The following is a 23,195-nucleotide window of genomic DNA, read 5'->3' on the forward strand; positions in this document are numbered from 1 at the left end:
TATACTACACTCCAGGATCTCTGAAAGCCAGACTGTGTGTGCGAGGGGCCGCCCTTCTCTATGGATACTGTGACCTTAAAAGAATCCCATACAAGCAGTGTGGCAAGGTATACAGCAGTGGAGGCGTAGAGGAGCGTGCACGCTATATCCTGGTGTCAGTCGTGACAGTGTGTTTTATTCCTTGCAGTTGATAGTAGCAGTACAGCACCAGGAGATCCCAAGATTACAAGCCTTGTATGAGAGAGGGCTGCAGAACAATGTGCCAGGTCTCCGAATCATCAGTGCTAAAGAAATCAGGGAGAAAGAGCCCTACTGCAAGGTATTGGGGGGGGAAGGGAATCACATGCCATCTACCCGCGTGATCTCTGCAGCCTGTCACTGGCCTCAAGCCGTATACACAGACAAGACCTCTGAGGCCAGTGATTGGCTGCAGTAGTGGCATAGGTAGATGCCATGTGATCAGCTGCGTGAAAGTAAACAGATTTTAAACACCTTTAATTTGAAGAGGACCTGTCGCCTCTCCTGACATATCAAAGAGATAGATGGTGAGTCCCGTTTCCCCCCGTCTTGCTCACGGAGAGGGCCTGCGAGTCCCGCTTCCCCTGGCCCCGCTCACGGAGAGGGCCTACGAGTCCCGCTTCCCCTGGCCCCGCTCACGGAGAGGGCCTGCGAGTTCCGCTTCCCCTGGCCCACGCTCGCGGAGAGGGCCTGCGAGTCCCGCTTCCCCTGGCCCACGCTCGCGGAGAGGGCCTGCGAGTCCCGCTTCCCCTGGCCCACGCTCGCGGAGAGGGCCTGCGAGTCCCGCTTCCCCTGGCCCACGCTCGCGGAGAGGGCCTGCGAGTCCCGCTTCCCCTGGCCCACGCTCGCGGAGAGGGCCTGCGAGTCCCGCTTCCCCTGGCCCACGCTCGCGGAGAGGGCCTGCGAGTCCCGCTTCCCCTGGCCCACGCTCGCGGAGAGGGCCTGCGAGTCCCGCTTCCCCTGGCCCACGCTCGCGGAGAGGGCCTGCGAGTCCCGCTTCCCCTGGCCCACGCTCGCGGAGAGGGCCTGCGAGTCCCGCTTCCCCTGGCCCACGCTCGCGGAGAGGGCCTGCGAGTCCCGCTTCCCCTGGCCCACGCTCGCGGAGAGGGCCTGCGAGTCCCGCTTCCCCTGGCCCACGCTCGCGGAGAGGGCCTGCGAGTCCCGCTTCCCCTGGCCCACGCTCGCGGAGAGGGCCTGCGAGTCCCGCTTCCCCTGGCCCACGCTCGCGGAGAGGGCCTGCGAGTCCCGCTTCCCCTGGCCCACGCTCGCGGAGAGGGCCTGCGAGTCCCGCTTCCCCTGGCCCACGCTCGCGGAGAGGGCCTGCGAGTCCCGCTTCCCCTGGCCCACGCTCGCGGAGAGGGCCTGCGAGTCCCGCTTCCCCTGGCCCACGCTCGCGGAGAGGGCCTGCGAGTCCCGCTTCCCCTGGCCCACGCTCGCGGAGAGGGCCTGCGAGTCCCGCTTCCCCTGGCCCACGCTCGCGGAGAGGGCCTGCGAGTCCCGCTTCCCCTGGCCCACGCTCGCGGAGAGGGCCTGCGAGTCCCGCTTCTCCTGGCCCCACTCACGGAGAGGGCCTGCGAGTCCCGCTTCCCCTGGCCCACGCTCGCGGAGAGGGCCTGAGAGTCCCGCTTCCCCTGGCCCACGCTCGCGGAGAGGGCCTGCGAGTCCCGCTTCCCCTGGCCCCGCTCTTGGAGTAATTGACAGCTTTTCCTGTAGGAGTTTGCGCACAGGACCACTGTATCATTCTTTACATTGCAGGGTATAATGGCGCTGGACTCTCCATGCACAGGAATAGTAGATTACCGGCAAATAGCTCAATCCTACAGCAATGATTTCCGTGATGCCGGAGGAAGCGTCCTAACAGGATTTGAAGTGTCTGATATAAACATGGTGAATGAGAGCCCAGCAGGATCAGAGCAAGGTGGGTTACTGCTGAATCCTTAGGCCTCATGCACACGGCCGTTGTTTTGGTGGCTTGGATGCGGACCTATTCACTTCAATGGGGCCGCAAAAGATGCGGGGACAGCATGTGCTGTCCGCATCCGTTGCTCCGTTCCTTGGTCCGCAAAAAAAAATATAACCTGTCCTATTGTCCGTTTTGCGGGCAAGAATAGGCAGTTATAATAATGGCTGTCCACGCCGTTCCGCAAATTACGGAATACACACAGTCACCATCGGTATGGCGATGTCTGAAGTGCAAAATTCTACTGCAAATAAGACAAATGATGAAGAGTAAAATATAATTTGCGGCATGGGGAAAACTTTTTTTCTTCTGTTTCCCTTAGGCCTGGAATATCCGGTTGTAATCAGGAACACAAAGGTAATTTCAAATCTTACTGATGTTGAATAGTGTTTATGGGGGGGGGGGGGGGGGCCCCCCTAATCTCTGCATATGGTAAATGGGAATGATTTCTACTATTGAATTTCTGCATGCCTGATCCTTTTGTTCCCCTCTCCATTGAGGACACGTGCATGCTCGGCTCAGTTGGGGGTTCATGTGTATAGGGTGGTCAGAAGAAATAGCTGCTATTGAAAGTGTACGGTCCTGAGCCCCCCCTGCTGTCAATCAATTATTTAGAATTATGAATCGACTCAGTATTGGGGCCCCACCTGGCAGTCGCATACTGTAGGTACACTGGAGTACTACTTCTATACCTAATAATGTAATTGGGGGGGGGGGGGCAGTGTTTTTTCGGCAGGGGTTACTCTTCAGCATTGCAATACTATTATACTGAACATCGCAGCATAATGAAAGTGAACGGGGCCGAGATGCAAATTGGCGCAAATGCATCAGGTTTGGATTTCTTGCAGGTTGCGGCACCGTGTCCTTTCATAATGCACCGTACAATAGCATCGTGGTCCCGGCCAAAGTGGCCTTGTAGCCCCAGCCTGATGATGCACACGTTGCTTTAGCTGTGTCGCCCATTAATGATCTCTCTCCGTTCCAGGGAGAAGCCGTTCGCTGTAAGTACGTGCTGACCTGTGCTGGTCTCTTCTCAGACCGATTGTCCCAGATCAGCGGATGTAGCTCAGAACCTCGCATCGTTCCTTTCCGGGGAGATTACTTGGTGCTGAAGCCGGAAAAGTGCTATCTGGTTAAAGGGAACATTTACCCAGTAGGTATCATCGTTAACCCTTTCATCGCTGGTTGGTGGACCTTTTCCACCAGTCTTCTATGAGGATGATTCGAACAGAAGTTTACATTTCAATTCAAGCTAAAATGTTAAGTAGCTTTCAGCAGGAAAATTTCTTGTTTTGAATGATCTGTTCTTCTCTAGTCGCATCTGAAGCTGCACTGAGAAGCATGCCGTTTCTTCTTCTTCTTTTTTTTCTAGCATGCAGCGTATTGTTTCCTTTTTCTTTCTGCAGACCTCTGTTACATCTAAGGCTACTTTCACACTCGTGTTTTGGCTTTCTGTTTGTGAGATCCGTTCAGGGTCCAAAACGGATCAGTTTGCATTCTAATGCATTCTGAATAGAAAAGGATCCGCTCAGAATGCATCAGTTCAGTCTCCATTCCGCTCTGGAGGCTGCCTGCAGCGTTTTGGTGTCCGTCTGATGAAACTGAGCCAAACGGATCCGTTCTAACACACAATGTAAGCCAATAGGGACGGATCCGTTTTCACTGACACAATCTGGCACAATAGAAAACGGATCCGTCCTCCATTGACTTTCAGTGGTGTTCAAGACGGATCCATCATGGCTATGTTACAGATAATACAGACGGATCCGTTCAGAATGGATGCAGACGGTTGTATTTGAATGGATCCGTCCATGACGGATCCGCACAAAACGCGAGTTTGCCTGACTCCTCTGTAGTAGCTGATGCTTGTAGTAAGGTATTTACTCGTCTCTCTCCGTATTGGGCTGTAGGTTCCAGATCCACGCTTCCCGTTTCTCGGAGTTCACTTTACGCCACGCATGGACGGGAATGTTTGGCTTGGTCCAAATGCCGTGTTAGCTTTTAAAAGAGAAGGCTACAGACTGTGTGATTTTAATGCCAGAGATTTTGGAGAAGCCGTTACGTACAGGTAGAGCTCTGTGATATGGATCCCATAGTGGTGTGAGGTCTCCCCTCTGTGCTCATGATGTGTCGCCGCCGTTCCCCGGAGTTATTATTGAGGGACTCCAGCCGAGCACCTTTGTGGGGCTGTTCTTCCATCCTCCGTGTTGTAGTTACTTATGGTTTTTCTAATATTTCAGTGGCCTTCGTAAACTGGTTCTGAAGAATCTGGTTTATGGGATGGGGGAGATGTACCGAGCGGTGTTTCTGCGAGCGCAGCTGAAGGAATTGCAGAAGTTCATCCCGGAGCTGTCTATTAATGACCTTCTCAGGTGAGCCCCATATGTGCTGGAATAAAAAATATATATATAATGGGGCAGATAACTGTACGGTCCCACATAGAAGCAGCCGAAAACCGTGCTCACTTGCTTGTTGATTGCCATATGACTTTGTGGGTAAGTGCGGCTGAGCGGCCATTAAAATGATAGAAATCTGTGGCCACCAAATGTGATTGTGGTTTTCAGTTTCTGCTACTATAGAAACATCCCATGCAGCTGCCCTTGAAGATATAGACGCCAGCCTTCATGGATCCCATAATATAATATTATATATATATATATTATTATATTATGGGATCCATGAAGGCTGGCGTCTATATCTTCAAGGGCAGCTGCATGGGCTGTTTCTATAGTATGTTCATAGTATGAAGTGATATGTGAATAACCAGGAGAGCAGGTGGCCATACGTTCAGGTAGCACTAGGTGGCACTGTATGGAAAATAATTCTTCATAGGGATTTCCAATAACTTGCAACATGGTTTGTACCCACAGTACATACAGTCCTAGCAGAGGGGCTTCTGATGCACAGGGCTTATACCCACAGTACGTAGAGTCCTAGCAGAGGGGCTTCTGATGCACAGGGCTTATACCCACAGTACGTAGAGTCCTAGCAGAGGGGCTTCTGATGCACAGGGCTTATACCCACAGTACGTAGAGTCCTAGCAGAGGGGCTTCTGATGCACAGGGCTTATACCCACAGTACGTAGAGTCCTAGCAGAGGGGCTTCTGATGCACAGGGCTTATACCCACAGTACGTAGAGTCCTAGCAGAGGGGCTTCTGATGCACAGGGCTTATACCCACAGTACGTACAGTCCTAGCAGAGGGGCTTCTGATGCACAGGGCTTATACCCACAGTACGTAGAGTCCTAGCAGAGGGGCTTCTGATGCACAGGGCTTATACCCACAGTACGTAGAGTCCTAGCAGAGGGGCTTCTGATGCACAGGGCTTATACCCACAGTACGTAGAGTCCTAGCAGAGGGGCTTCTGATGCACAGGTCTTATACCCACAGTACGTAGAGTCCTAGCAGAGGGGCTTCTGATGCACAGGGCTTATACCCACAGTACGTAGAGTCCTAGCAGAGGGGCTTCTGATGCACAGGGCTTATACCCACAGTACGTAGAGTCCTAGCAGAGGGGCTTCTGATGCACAGGGCTTATACCCACAGTACGTAGAGTCCTAGCAGAGGGGCTTCTGATGCACAGGGCTTATACCCACAGTACGTACAGTCCTAGCAGAGGGGCTTCTGATGCACAGGGCTTATACCCACAGTACGTAGAGTCCTAGCAGAGGGGCTTCTGATGCACAGGGCTTATACCCACAGTACGTAGAGTCCTAGCAGAGGGGCTTCTGATGCACAGGGCTTATACCCACAGTACGTAGAGTCCTAGCAGAGGGGCTTCTGATGCACAGGGCTTATACCCACAGTACGTACAGTCCTAGCAGAGGGGCTTCTGATGAACAGGGCTTATACCCACAGTACGTAGAGTCCTAGCAGAGGGGCTTCTGATGCACAGGGCTTATACCCACAGTACGTAGAGTCCTAGCAGAGGGGCTTCTGATGCACAGGGCTTATACCCACAGTACGTAGAGTCCTAGCAGAGGGGCTTCTGATGCACAGGGCTTATACCCACAGTACGTACAGTCCTAGCAGAGGGGCTTCTGATGCACAGGGCTTATACCCACAGTACGTACAGTCCTAGCAGAGGGGCTTCTGATGCACAGGGCTTATACCCACAGTACGTACAGTCCTAGCAGAGGGGCTTCTGATGAACAGGGCTTATACCCACAGTACGTACAGTCCTAGCAGAGGGGCTTCTGATGAACAGGGCTTATACCCACAGTACGTAGAGTCCTAGCAGAGGGGCTTCTGATGAACAGGGCTTATACCCACAGTACGTACAGTCCTAGCAGAGGGGCTTCTGATGCACAGGGCTTATACCCACAGTACGTAGAGTCCTAGCAGAGGGGCTTCTGATGCACAGGGCTTATACCCACAGTACGTAGAGTCCTAGCAGAGGGGCTTCTGATGAACAGGGCTTATACCCACAGTACGTACAGTCCTAGCAGAGGGACTTCTGATGCACAGGGCTTATACCCACAGTACGTACAGTCCTAGCAGAGGGGCTTCTGATGCACAGGGCTTATACCCACAGTACGTAGAGTCCTAGCAGAGGGGCTTCTGATGCACAGGGCTTATACCCACAGTACGTAGAGTCCTAGCAGAGGGGCTTCTGATGCACAGGGCTTATACCCACAGTACGTAGAGTCCTAGCAGAGGGGCTTCTGATGCACAGGGCTTATACCCACAGTACGTAGAGTCCTAGCAGAGGGGCTTCTGATGCACAGGGCTTATACCCACAGTACGTAGAGTCCTAGCAGAGGGGCTTCTGATGCACAGGGCTTATACCCACAGTACGTACAGTCCTAGCAGAGGGGCTTCTGATGCACAGGGCTTATACCCACAGTACGTAGAGTCCTAGCAGAGGGGCTTCTGATGCACAGGGCTTATACCCACAGTACGTAGAGTCCTAGCAGAGGGGCTTCTGATGCACAGGGCTTATACCCACAGTACGTAGAGTCCTAGCAGAGGGGCTTCTGATGCACAGGTCTTATACCCACAGTACGTAGAGTCCTAGCAGAGGGGCTTCTGATGCACAGGGCTTATACCCACAGTACGTAGAGTCCTAGCAGAGGGGCTTCTGATGCACAGGGCTTATACCCACAGTACGTAGAGTCCTAGCAGAGGGGCTTCTGATGAACAGGGCTTATACCCACAGTACGTAGAGTCCTAGCAGAGGGGCTTCTGATGCACAGGGCTTATACCCACAGTACGTACAGTCCTAGCAGAGGGGCTTCTGATGCACAGGGCTTATACCCACAGTACGTAGAGTCCTAGCAGAGGGGCTTCTGATGCACAGGGCTTATACCCACAGTACGTACAGTCCTAGCAGAGGGGCTTCTGATGCACAGGGCTTATACCCACAGTACGTAGAGTCCTAGCAGAGGGGCTTCTGATGCACAGGGCTTATACCCACAGTACGTACAGTCCTAGCAGAGGGGCTTCTGATGCACAGGGCTTATACCCACAGTACGTAGAGTCCTAGCAGAGGGGCTTCTGATGCACAGGGCTTATACCCACAGTACGTAGAGTCCTAGCAGAGGGGCTTCTGATGCACAGGGCTTATACCCACAGTACGTAGAGTCCTAGCAGAGGGGCTTCTGATGCACAGGGCTTATACCCACAGTACGTACAGTCCTAGCAGAGGGGCTTCTGATGCACAGGGCTTATACCCACAGTACGTACAGTCCTAGCAGAGGGGCTTCTGATGCACAGGGCTTATACCCACAGTACGTACAGTCCTAGCAGAGGGGCTTCTGATGAACAGGGCTTATACCCACAGTACGTACAGTCCTAGCAGAGGGGCTTCTGATGAACAGGGCTTATACCCACAGTACGTAGAGTCCTAGCAGAGGGGCTTCTGATGAACAGGGCTTATACCCACAGTACGTACAGTCCTAGCAGAGGGGCTTCTGATGCACAGGGCTTATACCCACAGTACGTAGAGTCCTAGCAGAGGGGCTTCTGATGCACAGGGCTTATACCCACAGTACGTAGAGTCCTAGCAGAGGGGCTTCTGATGAACAGGGCTTATACCCACAGTACGTACAGTCCTAGCAGAGGGACTTCTGATGCACAGGGCTTATACCCACAGTACGTACAGTCCTAGCAGAGGGGCTTCTGATGCACAGGGCTTATACCCACAGTACGTAGAGTCCTAGCAGAGGGGCTTCTGATGCACAGGGCTTATACCCACAGTACGTACAGTCCTAGCAGAGGGACTTCTGATGCACAGGGCTTATACCCACAGTACGTACAGTCCTAGCAGAGGGGCTTCTGATGCACAGGGCTTATACCCACAGTACGTACAGTCCTAGCAGAGGGGCTTCTGATGAACAGGGCTTATACCCACAGTACGTACAGTCCTAGCAGAGGGGCTTCTGATGAACAGGGCTTATACCCACAGTACGTACAGTCCTAGCAGAGGGGCTTCTGATGCACAGGGCTTATACCCACAGTACGTACAGTCCTAGCAGAGGGACTTCTGATGCACAGGGCTTATACCCACAGTACGTACAGTCCTAGCAGAGGGGCTTCTGATGCACAGGGCTTATACCCACAGTACGTACAGTCCTAGCAGAGGGGCTTCTGATGCACAGGGCTTATACCCACAGTACGTACAGTCCTAGCAGAGGGACTTCTGATGCAGTTTAATATTAGCACAGTTCACCACTGACTCCATAGAAGTCGTGCACAATCTAGAAAGCCTTATACCTGGAGCTGCACATGAGACGATATCAGTCATGCAGTATCGTTGGGATTGAGAAATACCGAGCTGTGCCCGGTAGAGACAGGAAAATTGATTTGTCTCATCCACGAGAGTTTTTCACCTGCGAGGGGCTGTCCCCACTGCTGAGGAAGTGCCACCTGCTGCGTGGCTGGACATCTCACTGGGCCCTGACAATCTCGCAGCTGCGCCACCGTTCCAATCAGAGGCACAAGCATAGCCACTGCTCTGGAAGTGGGAGACGAGCTGCGGCATAGATGCCACATTGTCGAGGCCAGGCAGCTGCCGCTTCTTCATTGGCGGGGGCGGCCCCTCACAGGTGAAGAACTCTTGATGAAACAAGTCTATTCTCTCATCTCTAGGTCCTAACAGGCTGTGGCCCCTTCAGGCACCTGACCGGCGGGGGTGCTGAGGGTCAGATCCTCACGGATCTGATATTTATTGCCTATCCTAACAATCGTCCTTTCATTTTGTTCATGAATAACCCCCGTGACCCTTTCTCATCTAGGGGACCCTCTGGAGTCCGGGCTCAGGCCCTGGATAGGGACGGTAACCTGGTAGATGATTTTGTCTTTGACGGAGGTGTTGGAGACATCGGGAGCCGTGTTCTACATGTGAGGAACGCCCCATCCCCAGCTGCGACCTCATCCCTGGCCATCGCGGAGATGATCGCCTCTGAAGTGGAAGAGCGGTTCAGCCTCTGACGGGGCCTCGTCTCTGACTGTGGACCGGATCGGCTGTCCCCGAATGAACTAGAACTTCCCGCTCCTTGTTCAGAAGCTCGGCCTTCTCTCCTGCTTGGCCCGTGTGAATCCTCCTGAGCAGAATGAGTCCGATTTACTGTATAGAACAAGATTGGAGGCGTTCGGATGAGGCGCCTCTGCCGACACCTGGACTCAGATCGTGTCTCCTTCTATCACCCGGGCCTCTTCATTCTGCTGTGAATTTTACCTTTTGCAATGAATAAGGTGAAATCTGATCAAAAATCCACCCTGGACCTCCCATTGTAGTCATTAGTGGGCGTCTCGGTAGGGGCCGCCCCCCAGTGATCAGACATAAATGTATTTGATGGGAAATTACAGCTGTATACTGTTCTTACCAAGGCTGTTGAAGGGTCTCCTGGTGCATTGGGCCGACCAATAAAGTGATAACCCCTTACATGCCGCGGTCATAAGCAACTGCAGCATCAAAGCTGTTTGACGGAGGGAGGGAACGTACATTAATGTCACTTCAAATGAGAAACCTGATGCCTGCCAGTCAGGTTTTCGGGCTTTGGCTGGGAAGAAGAATCTTCCTGTTCACTGACTGCAAACGGTGAGGAGCATTTATCAAAACCGGTGCAAGGGAAAACTGCATCCTGGCAATGGGTGTGGCCCAGCGGGTCACTGGGGCTGATGCCGATGCTTCGACCTTGGACCGGTTTTGCTAAATCTCCTCGGCTCTGTTCACACTTCCTTCAATATTTCAAATTTCATCAGTGGGAGCAGAGAAATGAAAACGGCGGATCCCTTATTAGATGGTGCAGGGCCGATGCTATTGACCTATTGGGGGGGGGGGGGGGGTCAGTTTGACAGGAGGAATAATGTTGTGCAATTTTTCCAAACAGAAATGGACGTGTGAACAGAGCCTTAGAAAGATGCAGGTAATTTTTATTGTACAATAATCTTAGAAATCCAATTCAAACTGATCAGCGGGAAGCTCCAGGCCTGGGTGTGGCCTCTGCGCCCCTATAGCCACCCCCCGGGTTGTTTGGGATCTGGACTGTTTTTAAACATGTCTATAAAAGTCCTCAAGGTCTCTGTTCACACTGGCGTCGTATATTTCTAGGACGGATACCAGTGCCTCAGGACACAGCGGGGGTCGGCCGTGTGTCCGGTGCTTCTGGCGCTAAGAATGAAAAATCCTGTAAACCCGCCAGATTCTTATGGACTGTTCATGTGACAAGACGGAGGTCAGAGTATGCTGCGTCCTGTGAGACTCTGACTGCGCGCGGGTTAGGAGAACACTGATCGCCATAGGTCCAGCTGAACCGCGTCTTCTTTACCCCTGGTCTGCTGCATCCATAGTTAGGCCTCTTTCACACGGGCGTCATATTTTTGGCCCGAATAAGAGGCGGGTGCGTTGCGGGAAAATGCGTGATTTTTCCGCGCGAGTGCAAAACATTGTAATGCGTTTTGCACGCGTGTGAGAAAAATCGGCATGTTTGGTACCCAGACCCGAACTTCTTCACAGAAGTTCGGTTTTGGGATCGGTGTTCTGTAGATTGTATTATTTCCCCTTATAACATGGTGATAAGGGAAAATAATAGCATTCTGAATACAGAATGCATAGTACAATAGCGCTGGAGGGGTTAAAAATAAATAAATAATTTAACTCTCCTTAATCCACTTGATCTCGCAGCCGGCATCTCTTCTGTCTTCATCTTTGCTGATTGCAGGAAAAGGACCTGTGGTGATGTCTTTCCGGTCATCACATGGTCCATCACATGATCTTTTACCATGGTGATGGATCATGTGATGACCGGAGTGACGTCACCACAGGTCCTGTTCCTGCGCACAGCTAAGAAGAAGAGATGCCGGCTGCGCGAGCAAGTGGATTAAGGTGAGTTAAATTATTTTTTTTTAACCCCTCCAGCGCTATTGTACTATGTATTCTGTATTCAGAATGCTATTATTTTCCCTTTTAACCATGTTATAAGGGGAAATAATAATGATCGGGTCTCCATCCCGATCGTCTCCTAGCAACCGTGCGTGAAAATCGCACCGCATCCGCACTTGCTTGCGATTTTCACGCAGCCCCATTCACTTCTATGGGGCCTGCGTTGCACGGAAATTGCACAATATAGAGCATGCTGTGATTTTCACGCAACGCAGAAGTGATGCGTGAAAATCAACGCTCATGTGCACAGCCCCATAGAAATGAATGGGTCCGGATTCAGTGCGGGTGCAATGCGTTCACCTCACGCATCGCATCCGCGCGGAATACTCGCCCGTGTGAAAGGGGCCTTAGGCCTTGGCTACGCTGTGACTTTTTGTAGTGCGATTGATTGAGTTTAACTATTGAATGACCGCTGCAGTCTGAGATTGCATCCATTCAGACTGCATTTGTGGTTCAAGAGTTAAAATCAATCAGTTGCGCTACAAAAAGTCTTAGTGTAGGTTCGCACCTGAGCGTTTTACAGCGCGTTCCTATGCGCTATAAAACGCTCAACAGGCAAAAACCAGAGCTTCTTTGGGGCGTATTGTCGCGCGTTCCCGCCCATAGATTCATTGGATGCCTCTGTGGTCAATCACACAAACGCGCGTACTACATGCGTTTTCCAAAATACAAAAACGCCTGTAAAAAGCGCTTATCGAATACGCTCAGGTGTGAACCCAGCCTTACGGGAATTTTCACACTAGCGTTTTTCTTTTCCGGTATTCAGTTCCGTCCTAGGGGCTCAATACCGGAAAAAAACTGATCAGTTTTATCCTAATGCATTCTGAATGGAGAGCGATCCGTCCAGGATGCATCAGTTCAGTCTCTCTTACGTTTTTTGGCCGGAGAAAATACCGCAGCATGCCGCAGTTTTTTCTCCTGCCAAAAATACTGAACACTTGCCAGATCCGGCATTAATTTAACATTGAAATGTATTAGTGCCGGATACGGCATTAAGTGTTCTGGCAAAACGGATCCGGTTTCCGGTCTGCACATGCGCAGACCTTTAAAAAAAGAAAAAATACCGGATCCGTTTTTCCGGATGACACCAGAGAAAAGACGGATCCGGATCCGTCTGACAAATGCCATCCGTTGCGTCCGGATTACCGGATCCGGCAGGCAGTTCTGGCGACGCAACTGCCTACCGGAATTCTCTACCGCAAGTGTGAAAGTAGCATTAGTGTAACCAGACCTTATAGACGTCACATGATGTAATGTTACCACGGACGTAGGACTAATGATCAGACTGGACGGGAGTTCCTGGGGCGAGTGTATGGGAAAGGGTTTTATTTTGCACTTTTTTCATTTATTTCTACGGGTTTGCTAAAAAAACAATAACTGCGCGCGCCATTTGCTGTCCGCATCCATATGTTCCTGATTGCACACTGAGGGTATCCGTATTTTGTGGACCGCAAAACAGACCCGGTCATGTGCATGAGGAATAGTTAAAAAATTATGGATTTCAGACAACTAATTAAAGGAGCCTCCTTAACTTCTTGAAGTAGAAGACCCCTTTAATTTGAGGGTGAACTCCTCCACACGGCTTTGTCCCTCTCCTCCTCAGCTCTCCTGTCCCTCTCCTCCTCAGCTCTCCTGTCCCTCTCCTCCTCAGCTCTCCTGTCCCTCTCCTCCTCAGCTCTCCTGTCCCGGCTGTCTCTTTCCCCTCAGCTCTCCTGTCCCGGCTGTCCCTCTCCTCCTCCTCAGCTCTCCTGTCCCTCTCCTCCTCCTCAGCTCTCCTGTCCCGGCTGTCTCTTTCCCCTCAGCTCTCCTGTCCCGGCTGTCCCTCTCCTCCTCCTCCTCAGCTCTCCTGTCCCTCTCCTCCTCCTCAGCTCTCCTGTCCCGGCTGTCTCCTCCTCCTCAGCTCTCCTGTCCCGGCTGTCCCTCTCCTCCTCCTCAGCTCTCCTGTCCCTCTCCTCCTCCTCCTCAGCTCTCCTGTCCCTCTCCTCCTCCTCAGCTCTCCTGTCCCGGCTGTCTCTTTCCCCTCAGCTCTCCTGTCCCGGCTGTCCCTCTCCTCCTCCTCAGCTCTCCTGTCCCTCTCCTCCTCCTCAGCTCTCCTGTCCCGGCTGTCTCTTTCCCCTCAGCTCTCCTGTCCCGGCTGTCTCTTTCCCCTCAGCTCTCCTGTCCCGGCTGTCTCTTTCCCCTCAGCTCTCCTGTCTCTTTCCCCTCAGCTCTCCTGTCCCGGCTGTCCCTCTCCCCCTCAGCTCTCCTGTCCCGGCTGTCCCTCTCCCCCTCAGCTCTCCTGTCCCGGCTGTCCCTCTCCCCCTCAGCTCTCCTGTCCCGGCTGTCTCTTTCCCCTCAGCTCTCCTGTCCCGGCTGTCCCTCTCCTCCTCCTCAGCTCTCCTGTCCCTCTCCTCCTCCTCAGCTCTCCTGTCCCGGCTGTCTCTTTCCCCTCAGCTCTCCTGTCCCGGCTGTCTCTTTCCCCTCAGCTCTCCTGTCGCGGCTGTCCCTCTCCCCCTCAGCTCTCCTGTCCCGGCTGTCCCTCTCCCCCTCAGCTCTCCTGTCCCGGCTGTCCCTCTCCCCCTCAGCTCTACTGTCCCGGCTGTCCCTCTCCCCCTCAGCTCTACTGTCCCGGCTGTCCCTCTCCCCCTCAGCTCTCCTGTCCCGGCTGTCCCTCTCCCCCTCAGCTCTCCTGTCCCGGCTGTCTCTTTCCCCTCAGCTCTCCTGTCCCGGCTGTCCCTCTCCTCCTCCTCAGCTCTCCTGTCCCTCTCCTCCTCCTCAGCTCTCCTGTCCCGGCTGTCTCTTTCCCCTCAGCTCTCCTGTCCCGGCTGTCCCTCTCCTCCTCCTCAGCTCTCCTGTCCCTCTCCTCCTCCTCAGCTCTCCTGTCCCGGCTGTCTCTGTCCCCTCAGCTCTCCTGTCCCGGCTGTCTCTTTCCCCTCAGCTCTCCTGTCCCGGCTGTCCCTCTCCTCCTCCTCAGCTCTCCTGTCCCGGCTGTCTCTCTCCTCCTCAGCTCTCCTGTCCCTCTCCTCCTCCTCAGCTCTCCTGTCCCTCTCCTCCTCCTCAGCTCTCCTGTCCCTCTCCTCCTCCTCAGCTCTCCTGTCCCTCTCCTCCTCCTCAGCTCTCCTGTCCCGGCTGTCTCTTTCCCCTCAGCTCTCCTGTCCCGGCTGTCTCTTTCCCCTCAGCTCTCCTGTCCCGGCTGTCTCTTTCCCCTCAGCTCTCCTGTCTCTTTCCCCTCAGCTCTCCTGTCCCGGCTGTCCCTCTCCCCCTCAGCTCTCCTGTCCCGGCTGTCCCTCTCCCCCTCAGCTCTCCTGTCCCGGCTGTCCCTCTCCCCCTCAGCTCTCCTGTCCCGGCTGTCTCTTTCCCCTCAGCTCTCCTGTCCCGGCTGTCCCTCTCCTCCTCCTCAGCTCTCCTGTCCCGGCTGTCTCTCTCCTCCTCAGCTCTCCTGTCCCTCTCCTCCTCCTCAGCTCTCCTGTCCCTCTCCTCCTCCTCAGCTCTCCTGTCTCGGCTGTCTCTTTCCCCTCAGCTCTCCTGTCCCGGCTGTCTCTTCCCCCCTCAGCTCTCCTGTCCCGGCTGTCTCTCTCCCCCTCAGCTCTCCTGTCCCGGCTGTCTCTCTCCCCCTCAGCTCTCCTGTCCCGGCTGTCTCTCTCCCCCTCAGCTCTCCTGTCCCGGCTGTCTCTCTCCCCCTCAGCTCTCCTGTCCCGGCTGTCTCTCTCCCCCTCAGCTCTCCTGTCCCGGCTGTCTCTTTCCCCTCAGCTCTCCTGTCCCGGCTGTCTCTTTCCCCTCAGCTCTCCTGTCGCGGCTGTCTCTTTCCCCTCAGCTCTCCTGTCGCGGCTGTCTCTTTCCCCTCAGCTCTCCTGTCCCGGCTGTCTCTTTCCCCTCAGCTCTCCTGTCCCGGCTGTCTCTTTCCCCTCAGCTCTCCTGTCCCGGCTGTCTCTTTCCCCTCAGCTCTCCTGTCGCGGCTGTCTCTTTCCCCTCAGCTCTCCTGTCGCGGCTGTCTCTTTCCCCTCAGCTCTCCTGTCCCGGCTGTCTCTTCCCTCCTCAGCTCTCCTGTCCCGGCTGTCTCTTCCCTCCTCAGCTCTCCTGTCCCGGCTGTCTCTTCCCTCCTCAGCTCTCCTGTCCCGGCTGTCTCTTTACTCCTCAGCTCTCCTGTCCCGTCTGTCTCTTTCCCCTCACCACTCCTGTCCCGGCTGTCTCTTCCCTCCTCAGCTCTCCTGTCCCGGCTGTCTCTTCCCTCCTCAGCTCTCCTGTCCCGGCTGTCTCTTCCCTCCTCAGCTCTCCTGTCCCGGCTGTCTCTTCCCTCCTCAGCTCTCCTGTCCCGGCTGTCTCTTCCCTCCTCAGCTCTCCTGTCCCGGCTGTCTCTTCCCTCCTCAGCTCTCCTGTCCCGGCTGTCTCTTCCCTCCTCAGCTCTCCTGTCCCGGCTGTCCCTCTCCCCCTCAGCTCTCCTGTCCCGGCTGTCTCTTTCCCCTCAGCTGTCCCTGTCCTCCTCAGCTCTGTCACCCCTCCTCCTCTCCGTGGCCCCGCCCTCTCGCTTCACGCATGCGCCGTGCAGTCTCTGCAGGCAGGGGCTGAGACTCAGTCTCCCAGAGGAAGCCGGATCCCATCACAACAACAAGCAGCGGCGGCCGCGGCATCCTGAGGCCCAGCATGATGGGGGCAGCCCGGGACCCTGACTGAGCAGCGCCCCACCCCCCGCTGGAGAGCGTGCGGCCCGGGCTACAGGCGGAGGGGAGTCCCATGAGGCCGGGATCATGCAGCCTTCCCCGCAGACCTACGACTTCTTCAGCGAGGAGAACGGCCTGAAGTGGCGGGGGCTCTTCGTACCAGCCCTGAAGAAGGTGAGAGGGGAGATGGAGGCTCCGTGACTGCCTCCCGGGGACTACAAGTCCCACAATTCCCTGCTACCCAGTGGCTGTTACAGGCTGACAGGGCATGCTGGGTGTTGTAGTTTCACAGCGAAGATTTCACATGAGAGTAGATGTATTCTTCTTGTCAGCTTGTGGAGAACCACAAGGACCAGCATGACCTCATGGCTTGACAGGAGATGCTGAGACTTGTAGTTGCTGGGGATGGGACTACTGCTCCCAGCATTACTTGTCACATGTTGGATATGATTGGACTTCTGTTTAGATTTCACTTGATGCAGGTTCAGGCTGTAGGTGATGGAGTACTACTACTCCCAACATGACTTATTACTTATTGGCTGTTAAAACTCATTGAGGTACTACAACACCCAGCCTAACCTTATGCAGGGCTGACAGGACCTTCTTGCTCTAGTTTAGATATGTAATGCAGTGGTGGACTATAAGTCCCAGCCGGCAGAGCATGCTGGGTCTTGTAGTACCGCAATAATAATAACATAACTAATGCAGCTTCCCTTTATACCATGTGTTTTAGTTTCTCGCTATTTTCAAGAGCTGTGCTTGCTGTCATTGAATGTTTTTTATTTTTTGTTCTGACTGGGACAAGCTCCTTTAGGATCAAGGCAAGTTCCATTCACTGACAGCAAGCATGGTCCTAGACAGTTCTTTCAGAATAAGCACTGGCTCCCCTTACGTTTCTGTAGATTGTGTATGTGACTGGCAGGGGGTGATGCTGGTGTGTACGTCTTGGGGGGGCCCAGGAGAAGATTATTGACAGGAGGAGTTAACCCGGGTCATGTGACTGGTCAGATCCAGAGTGAGGGGTGATAATGTCTCCTTCAGTTCCTTTAATCCGGCATCTGATGATCCGGACATTGTGCGACTCCTTTAATCCGGCATCTGATGATCCGGACATTGTGCGACTCCTTTAATCCGGCATCTGATGGTCCGGACATTGTGCGACTCCTTTAATGCGGCATCTGATGGTCCGGACATTGTGCGACTCCTTTAATCCGGCATCTGATGGTCCGGACATTGTGCGACTCCTTTAATCCGGCATCTGATGGTCCGGACATTGTGCGACTCCTTTAATCCGGCATCTGATGGTCCGGACATTGTGCGACTCCTTTAATCCGGCATCTGATTATCCTGACATTGTGCGACTCCCATGCCATAGTGCAGCTGTATGGCCTCAGAATCGCTCATCATGGCGGCATCAGAGACGGAGACCGCAGGTGGCGGATTATCGAATATCCTGGATTATCGGACAATGTTAAAGGGCTGATTCATTGCAGAAACAGCGCCATCCCAGTCCACGGCTTGTGTCTGGTACTGCAGCTCAGCGCCTTTGAAGTGAATCGGGCTGAGCTGCAGTACCACACACGGCCTGTGGAGAGGCGCTGTTTATGGACGATATCTGCCAGGTTTTTCAAAGTGAATGGACACGTGCTGCGGTTTTCTGCACAGTGGGGGGCCCCGCGGTTGGGCCCCGACTGATCTCACACTGTGAGGGCACATCCTAATGATTTACCAAATTCTCCATCTTTCATCCACTCTGTGTATCGGTACCTCATCATATTCTGCTTGCTGTCAGGGAATCGGAACGGCCTCATCTAGCAGCATATTGGCTTCTATTCACATCAGCGTTCAGAGGTCCTGTCGAGCTTCCTGATATTTATGGCGGCAAGAATGGCGCAGAATTGTGGACCCCAAAAAAGCCAAATCGTACCAGTCTGGACAGTCCCCTGAGCGGCATGGCCCGGGACGTAGACATTTAGGCAGCGGCTACGAGGTGTGCCCGGCCGCCATCTGCATCTCGATCTGATGAAAGCGGATTGGGGTCGCGTCTCGTGACCGCAGCGCCAGGAGTCCGGCGGTTTTTGAAATTCTTGTAATTTGCGGTTCGCAACGCAACCCCCATTCTCTTTTATTAGTTGCGGTGCAGGCGGCGGTCAGACACGTATCGACATTCAGCTGGTGCATCAGACTAGACTGGATACAACAGTCGCAAACCCTCTGCTGTGAGAAAGTCTGCACAAGTCTTCAGCCTCTGGATAGAAGAGAGCATGGCCCTATTCACCGACAGTAATCAGATGTCTTGAAAGCTGTGAGAAATCGTCCCGCAAAGTCTTAGAAAGCTGCTTACACTAAACTGGCAAACCCCTTAATGGCCGCGAAGATGCTGTTTTTTGACCGGTCACATGACATCGTCACTTGTCAGGACCGGTTTTGTTTTGTTTTTCTTCACCTTTGGGAAAATCCGCCCGACCCTTGGATTTCTGCTGCATTTTTTCCAGGTTTCGCTTCATGCGAGAGTCGACGGACGCATTTTTTTTTTTCATAATTTTTATTATTTTTCAGTGGGTCGGTTATATAAAGCTTCTTTTAATGTGAATGTTGGAGCAGAAAACACAGCAAATTCCAAAAAAAAAGGACCATGTGACTGCCCGATGGGGTGATCGAAATAATAGTAAAAAAAATATCTTAAAATCTGTTACGTCCCCAAAAGGTTTTTTCTTTTTTTTTTTTTTTTTGGAGGGGGGGGGGGGGCTGCTATATCAAACCCCACCCTCGCAGTACGGATCCCAACCTGAATGTCGCAGTCGCAGGGCCGTTATTCATGGATGTGACGCGCACGGATCAGACCTGACTCTCCTGTTCTGGAGCTGACCGTCAGCCATGTCCGCGGGTTGGGGATTTACGAGAAGCCGCTTGCTCGTGTTCGGCAGTGGCCCGCCCACTGCTGACGTCCATTTATAGAAACGACTGGTTCTGGCGCCGTCTTCCCGTACAGTCGGCTGCATTATCAGTGTACGCAGTCCGGGGGTTACAGCAGCTGAGCACAGCTTGACGAACTACATGTCCCAGCATGCACTGAGCCACCGACTGGTGCCGGAGGACTCTCCCTAATTGGGCATATGGACAGTGGTGGACATCCCCTTTAAAAAGACGCCATAGACGTCGGATCTATAGAAGTGCTCATCCTGCGCCCCCTGATTCATGACTTGGGATCATCATCTGTGTGTGGTGTCAGGGAAATGAAGGATTGGGCTGTTGGCTTTGTACATGCTCGATCCTTTAGTTCTCAGGGGAGATAAGCGGGCGTCGGAGGTGTCTGGAAGCTGCTTATTCCCCACGCCCTGGCCGAGCATGCATGTGTACGGAGGAGGGGAGAAATGGCAGTGTTTGGCTGAACGCTGTCTAATGCGGGTGTGATTAAAGGGGTTGTCTCTTGATGTCAGTGTGTCCCCTGTCCAAGCGGAAAAAGATAAATATCTGACTGCTGGGACCCCCTCTATTCATGAGAACGGGGGGTCCCGTGTGCTTGAACTGCTGTTCCCTTCATACTTTGCCACCCCCCCCCCCCAGCAGTCGGACCCCCACCGATCACCTATCCTGTGAAAAGGGCATAAGTTGATATCATAACCTTTATCTAATGTGGAGCTACAGCATTGTTCGTCCTGAACCGCCTGATTCATGAGCTGAATGCCAGAAGTAGTACACAGGCAGAGCAGGAGGAGACGGGGTGTATGTAGCTTCCAGGGTGTACACATCAGATTAAAGGCCCCCATACCCTTAAACTGAACCCTGCCCCCCTCCGGGCCTGTCTATTTTAGTAAATCCTTGTATCCCACTCAATTCTGGAGCATCTTCTTTCCTTGCTATCATTCCTCTATTATTCCTTCATGAAATCATTGAATAAATTGACAACTTGTGTTAGCAGTGGGGGGGTCGCGCTGCACACGCTGCCATCGACGAGGGCAGTGATGACGCCCTTTTGTCAGTTTACTCATACATTTCCAGGGGGAATAACAGAGGGACACTACAGTGTTTTAAGAACACAATGCCCATCTGGCTGACTGCTTTTGGTAGTGACTCCACCATAATTGTGCAGGGGCCGAGAAGGAGACGAGCAGCGGCCATTCTGTGGGGACAGAGGTTTGGACATGCTGGAAATGAACATGCCCGATCCTTCCTGACATCTGTCGTCGGTGGAGAGTCTAGTGACTCCTCCCACTTGGTCAGCCGATGACATTGGGAGGTTCACCTGACATTTACATGTGTATGAGCTGCTAGTCAATGGCTGGATTTCTCATCAAAGCCCACTAGGATGTAAAACCCCTTTTAAGGGGGCGTCATGCTGCAGGTTCGGGCCCCCTCTCAGTATGGAGAAGCGGTCGTCTGTGTACAGGGGGCGGTAGACAAAGCTCCGCTGCTCTGGGAAAGGGAACATTTCACCTACTTGTCATAAATTCCTGCAGGGCGCCGCTTCTCCGTCTATGATGCCTTTACCGGCGCCCCAAGGTCATGGTGGGGGCTGGGGCAAAAAATCTAACCGGATTGATCTCTTCACCTGGACTGATCGGATCTGATGTCTATGAACTGGGGGCCAACAGGTTTTTGCATTTTTGCCCTTTAAAAATAAATACAAAGATAAGCGGTGCCATGCATGGGTTAGGTGCTTATCTTGAAAGATGCCCTTTTTGACGGACGGTCAGGACTCGGCGCTGATTATTCTTTGTGTCCGTGGCTGCTGATCTTGTGATCTGTGTCATTCCCACAGGGAGGCAAGGATAAGCAGCGTTCAGACTCATGTGATGCCGCTTATCTCTGGAGGAAGCAGCAGGGGTAAAATCCAAACTGTCATGGCAGCCGGTTCACCAGTTGGCCGTACATTTACAGCAGGAGCTGAACTCTCTCCACACCTGGCCGGGGCTCATCCCTCCGATCAGTCATTTAACCCCTCAGATGCCATGCTGCTGGCCGACCTCGCGCACCCCATCATATTACAGTCTGTGGTGTAGGCGACCCGATACAAAATGGCTTAATCACAGTTTTTGGTGACTTCACCCCCGGAAAATAATTAAATAAAAAGCGATGAAAAAGCAATAGGTAGCCCCTAAAATGATGGCGATAAAAACGACAGCGTGCCCCACAAAAAAACAAGTGCTCGCTCGCCATGTGAACAGAAAAGTAAATTGTCCCGGCTTTTTATTGCCGCTATTTGTCTCCGAATACAGACGTCGCCTCCTCCCGATTGATTCCATTGGAAAAGCACTTAAAGGGGACGTTCACTTTCAGTTACATGCGGGGGGGGGGGCCTCCGTATTTAGGGGTTCGACTTCCTATTATAACCGTTGATAATGGCAGCCGGTGTTTGTTTTTTTTGTTTGTTTTTTAACTTTTTATTTATTTATTATTTTACCTAGTGTGTGTGCAATCGTGTGAGACGCTGCCAGATTTGATGAGGGTTCGAGGGGTTGTCCAGGAATTTGGATACTGATGGCCTAACCCCCCCCCCCCCCCCCCCCCACCGATCAGCTGAAGCGACAGTCCACCGATCCGTCCATTGTATGTAGTTTCTGTACCATGGACTGTGCTGTGTAGTTCAGTGGGGGTGGGGGGTGTCAGACCCCCGCCAATCACATGCTGAGGATAGCCCATCACTTGGAGGGGACAACCCCTTTAAGGCCGGGTTCACCCATTGCAGAATTTTGCCACTGTGGATCCGCAGCAGTTCACACTGTGCAGAGAGGATAAGTCTGCGGAAGGTGAAGGCTGCGGAGCGGCTTGTGCTGTGTGACGTCACGTGGATCCTCCTGAGTGTCACCGGAGAATCTCGCTGGGTATGGAGCGATATTGCATTGGATAGGGGGCAGCGTGGAGTCTGCCTCCCAACGCAGTGAGCCCTTCTAGATGTGCGCCGAGAAATGGGGGGGTTGGTGAGCTTGTACCCCCTACTAGTGTTATCTGCCCTGTGTACACCCCAGCTGTCCCCCCCCCCCCCCCCCATGCTGCTGATCAGGGGTCTGCGGGTTGTACCCCCTACTAGTGTTATCTGCCCTGTGTACACCCCGGCTGTGCTTCCTCCCCCCCCATGCTGCTGATCAGGGGTCTGTGGGTTGTACCCCCAACTAGTGTTATCTGTCCTGCGTACACCCCGGCTGTGCTTCCCCCTCCCCCACATGCTGCTGATCAGGGGTCTGCGGGTTGTACCCCCCACTAGTGTTATCTGCCCTGTGTACACCCCAGCTTTGCTACCCCCCCCCTCCCCTGTATATTCCCGTCTCCAGCGCGCCCGGTTTATTAACCCTGCAGACCGCTCCTGAGCTGCATGCGCAGGAATAGAGGGATCAGAGCGAGGCAAACAAGAATCCATTAATACCCCCAAAGTGCTGGGCGCTGCAGCCATTAGCCGGAGCTCAGGTTACAGGCTATTCTCGTCTGGTGGAAGGCTCTCGGGCAGCTGTATACGGGGTCTGGAGATTATATACTGCACTGGATAGATCGGGGGAGGGGGTTCGGGGTGAGCTCGTTAGTCTTGTTCACACTGACTTTTTTTGGGGGGGGGGGGGGGGGACACCACTACAACCGCAGAAGGTGCCACTCGGGTTTATTCAGTGGAGCAAAACCATGAGCGGTCCTCATCATTCGTGTGCGCTCCATAGGATCCGCTTTACAGTCTCACGATGGCTGACGCTGCACTGTAGCGGTCACTTTTTATGCCCTCAAGACCCCTTATGAGTCCCGTCCGCTCTCCTGACAGTTGTACTTATATCCCCCCATAATACAACAATTCTGCAACATTTTTTCATTTAACTCTGCATTGTGTTGTCCCTCCATTATTCCTCCTGTAAAACTGGTTGTTACCAATGGGGCGCGCGTGTTTCTATACTCTCAGAGCTGATGTCGCCCCCAACTCTTAACATTCATATGTTTCCAGGAGGAACAATGGAGGAAATGACACAATGCAGAATGATGAGGATATATGCTCCAGAACAGTTATTTTATGAGGAATAGAAGTATTTAGTTAGTCAGACGTGTCCGGGGAGCGGATAGGTCCTCTTTACAGTCAGTTGCGACAGATTTTCGTTGGGGGGGGGGGGGTCCCTGATACTGAGCCGATTGATGGAACCAGATATGATCAGTTACCACCAGGGGGGCAGCCGGAGGGTCTTCATGACCCCTGGGGTATTACATGGCCCCCATTATATTC

General features: G+C 53.4%; 2 protein-coding genes across 3 annotated transcripts in view; both read left to right on the forward strand.

Moving 5' to 3' along the window:
• The first annotated feature begins 41 nt into the window (after window positions 1-41).
• Window positions 42-9,702, forward strand: L2HGDH (L-2-hydroxyglutarate dehydrogenase). The gene is made up of 8 exons (XM_040412513.1): window positions 42-107; window positions 188-319; window positions 1,774-1,936; window positions 2,301-2,335; window positions 2,964-3,131; window positions 3,889-4,046; window positions 4,219-4,350; window positions 9,214-9,702. The coding sequence occupies exons 3-8, from the start codon at window positions 1,780-1,782 to the stop codon at window positions 9,407-9,409; spliced, it is 846 nt and encodes a 281-aa protein (XP_040268447.1). The 5' UTR covers window positions 42-107; window positions 188-319; window positions 1,774-1,779; the 3' UTR covers window positions 9,410-9,702.
• A 6,181-nt stretch (window positions 9,703-15,883) lies between these two features.
• The window catches only part of SOS2 (SOS Ras/Rho guanine nucleotide exchange factor 2), a 49,455-nt gene continuing 42,143 nt past the window's right edge, over window positions 15,884-23,195 (forward strand). For both annotated transcript variants that reach the window (XM_040412514.1, XM_040412515.1), the window contains exon 1: window positions 15,884-16,174. In XM_040412514.1, coding sequence (XP_040268448.1) covers window positions 16,088-16,174 — 87 coding nt within the window. In that variant the 5' untranslated portion in view covers window positions 15,884-16,087. The remainder of the gene's footprint in view (window positions 16,175-23,195) is intronic.

This window comes from Bufo bufo, chromosome 11 (assembly GCF_905171765.1).
Source record: "Bufo bufo chromosome 11, aBufBuf1.1, whole genome shotgun sequence".
NCBI lineage: Eukaryota > Metazoa > Chordata > Amphibia > Anura > Bufonidae > Bufo > Bufo bufo.

Bases quoted from the DNA above. Each gene is read 5' to 3' on its own strand.
- L2HGDH (XM_040412513.1), top strand. From the start codon at position 1,780: ATGGCGCTGGACTCTCCATGCACAGGAATAGTAGATTACCGGCAAATA. The intron at 2,336-2,963 runs GTAATTTCAAAT...TCTCCGTTCCAG, and splicing joins TTGTAATCAGGAACACAAAG to GGAGAAGCCGTTCGCTGTAA. The intron at 4,351-9,213 runs GTGAGCCCCATA...TTTCTCATCTAG, and splicing joins TCTATTAATGACCTTCTCAG to GGGACCCTCTGGAGTCCGGG.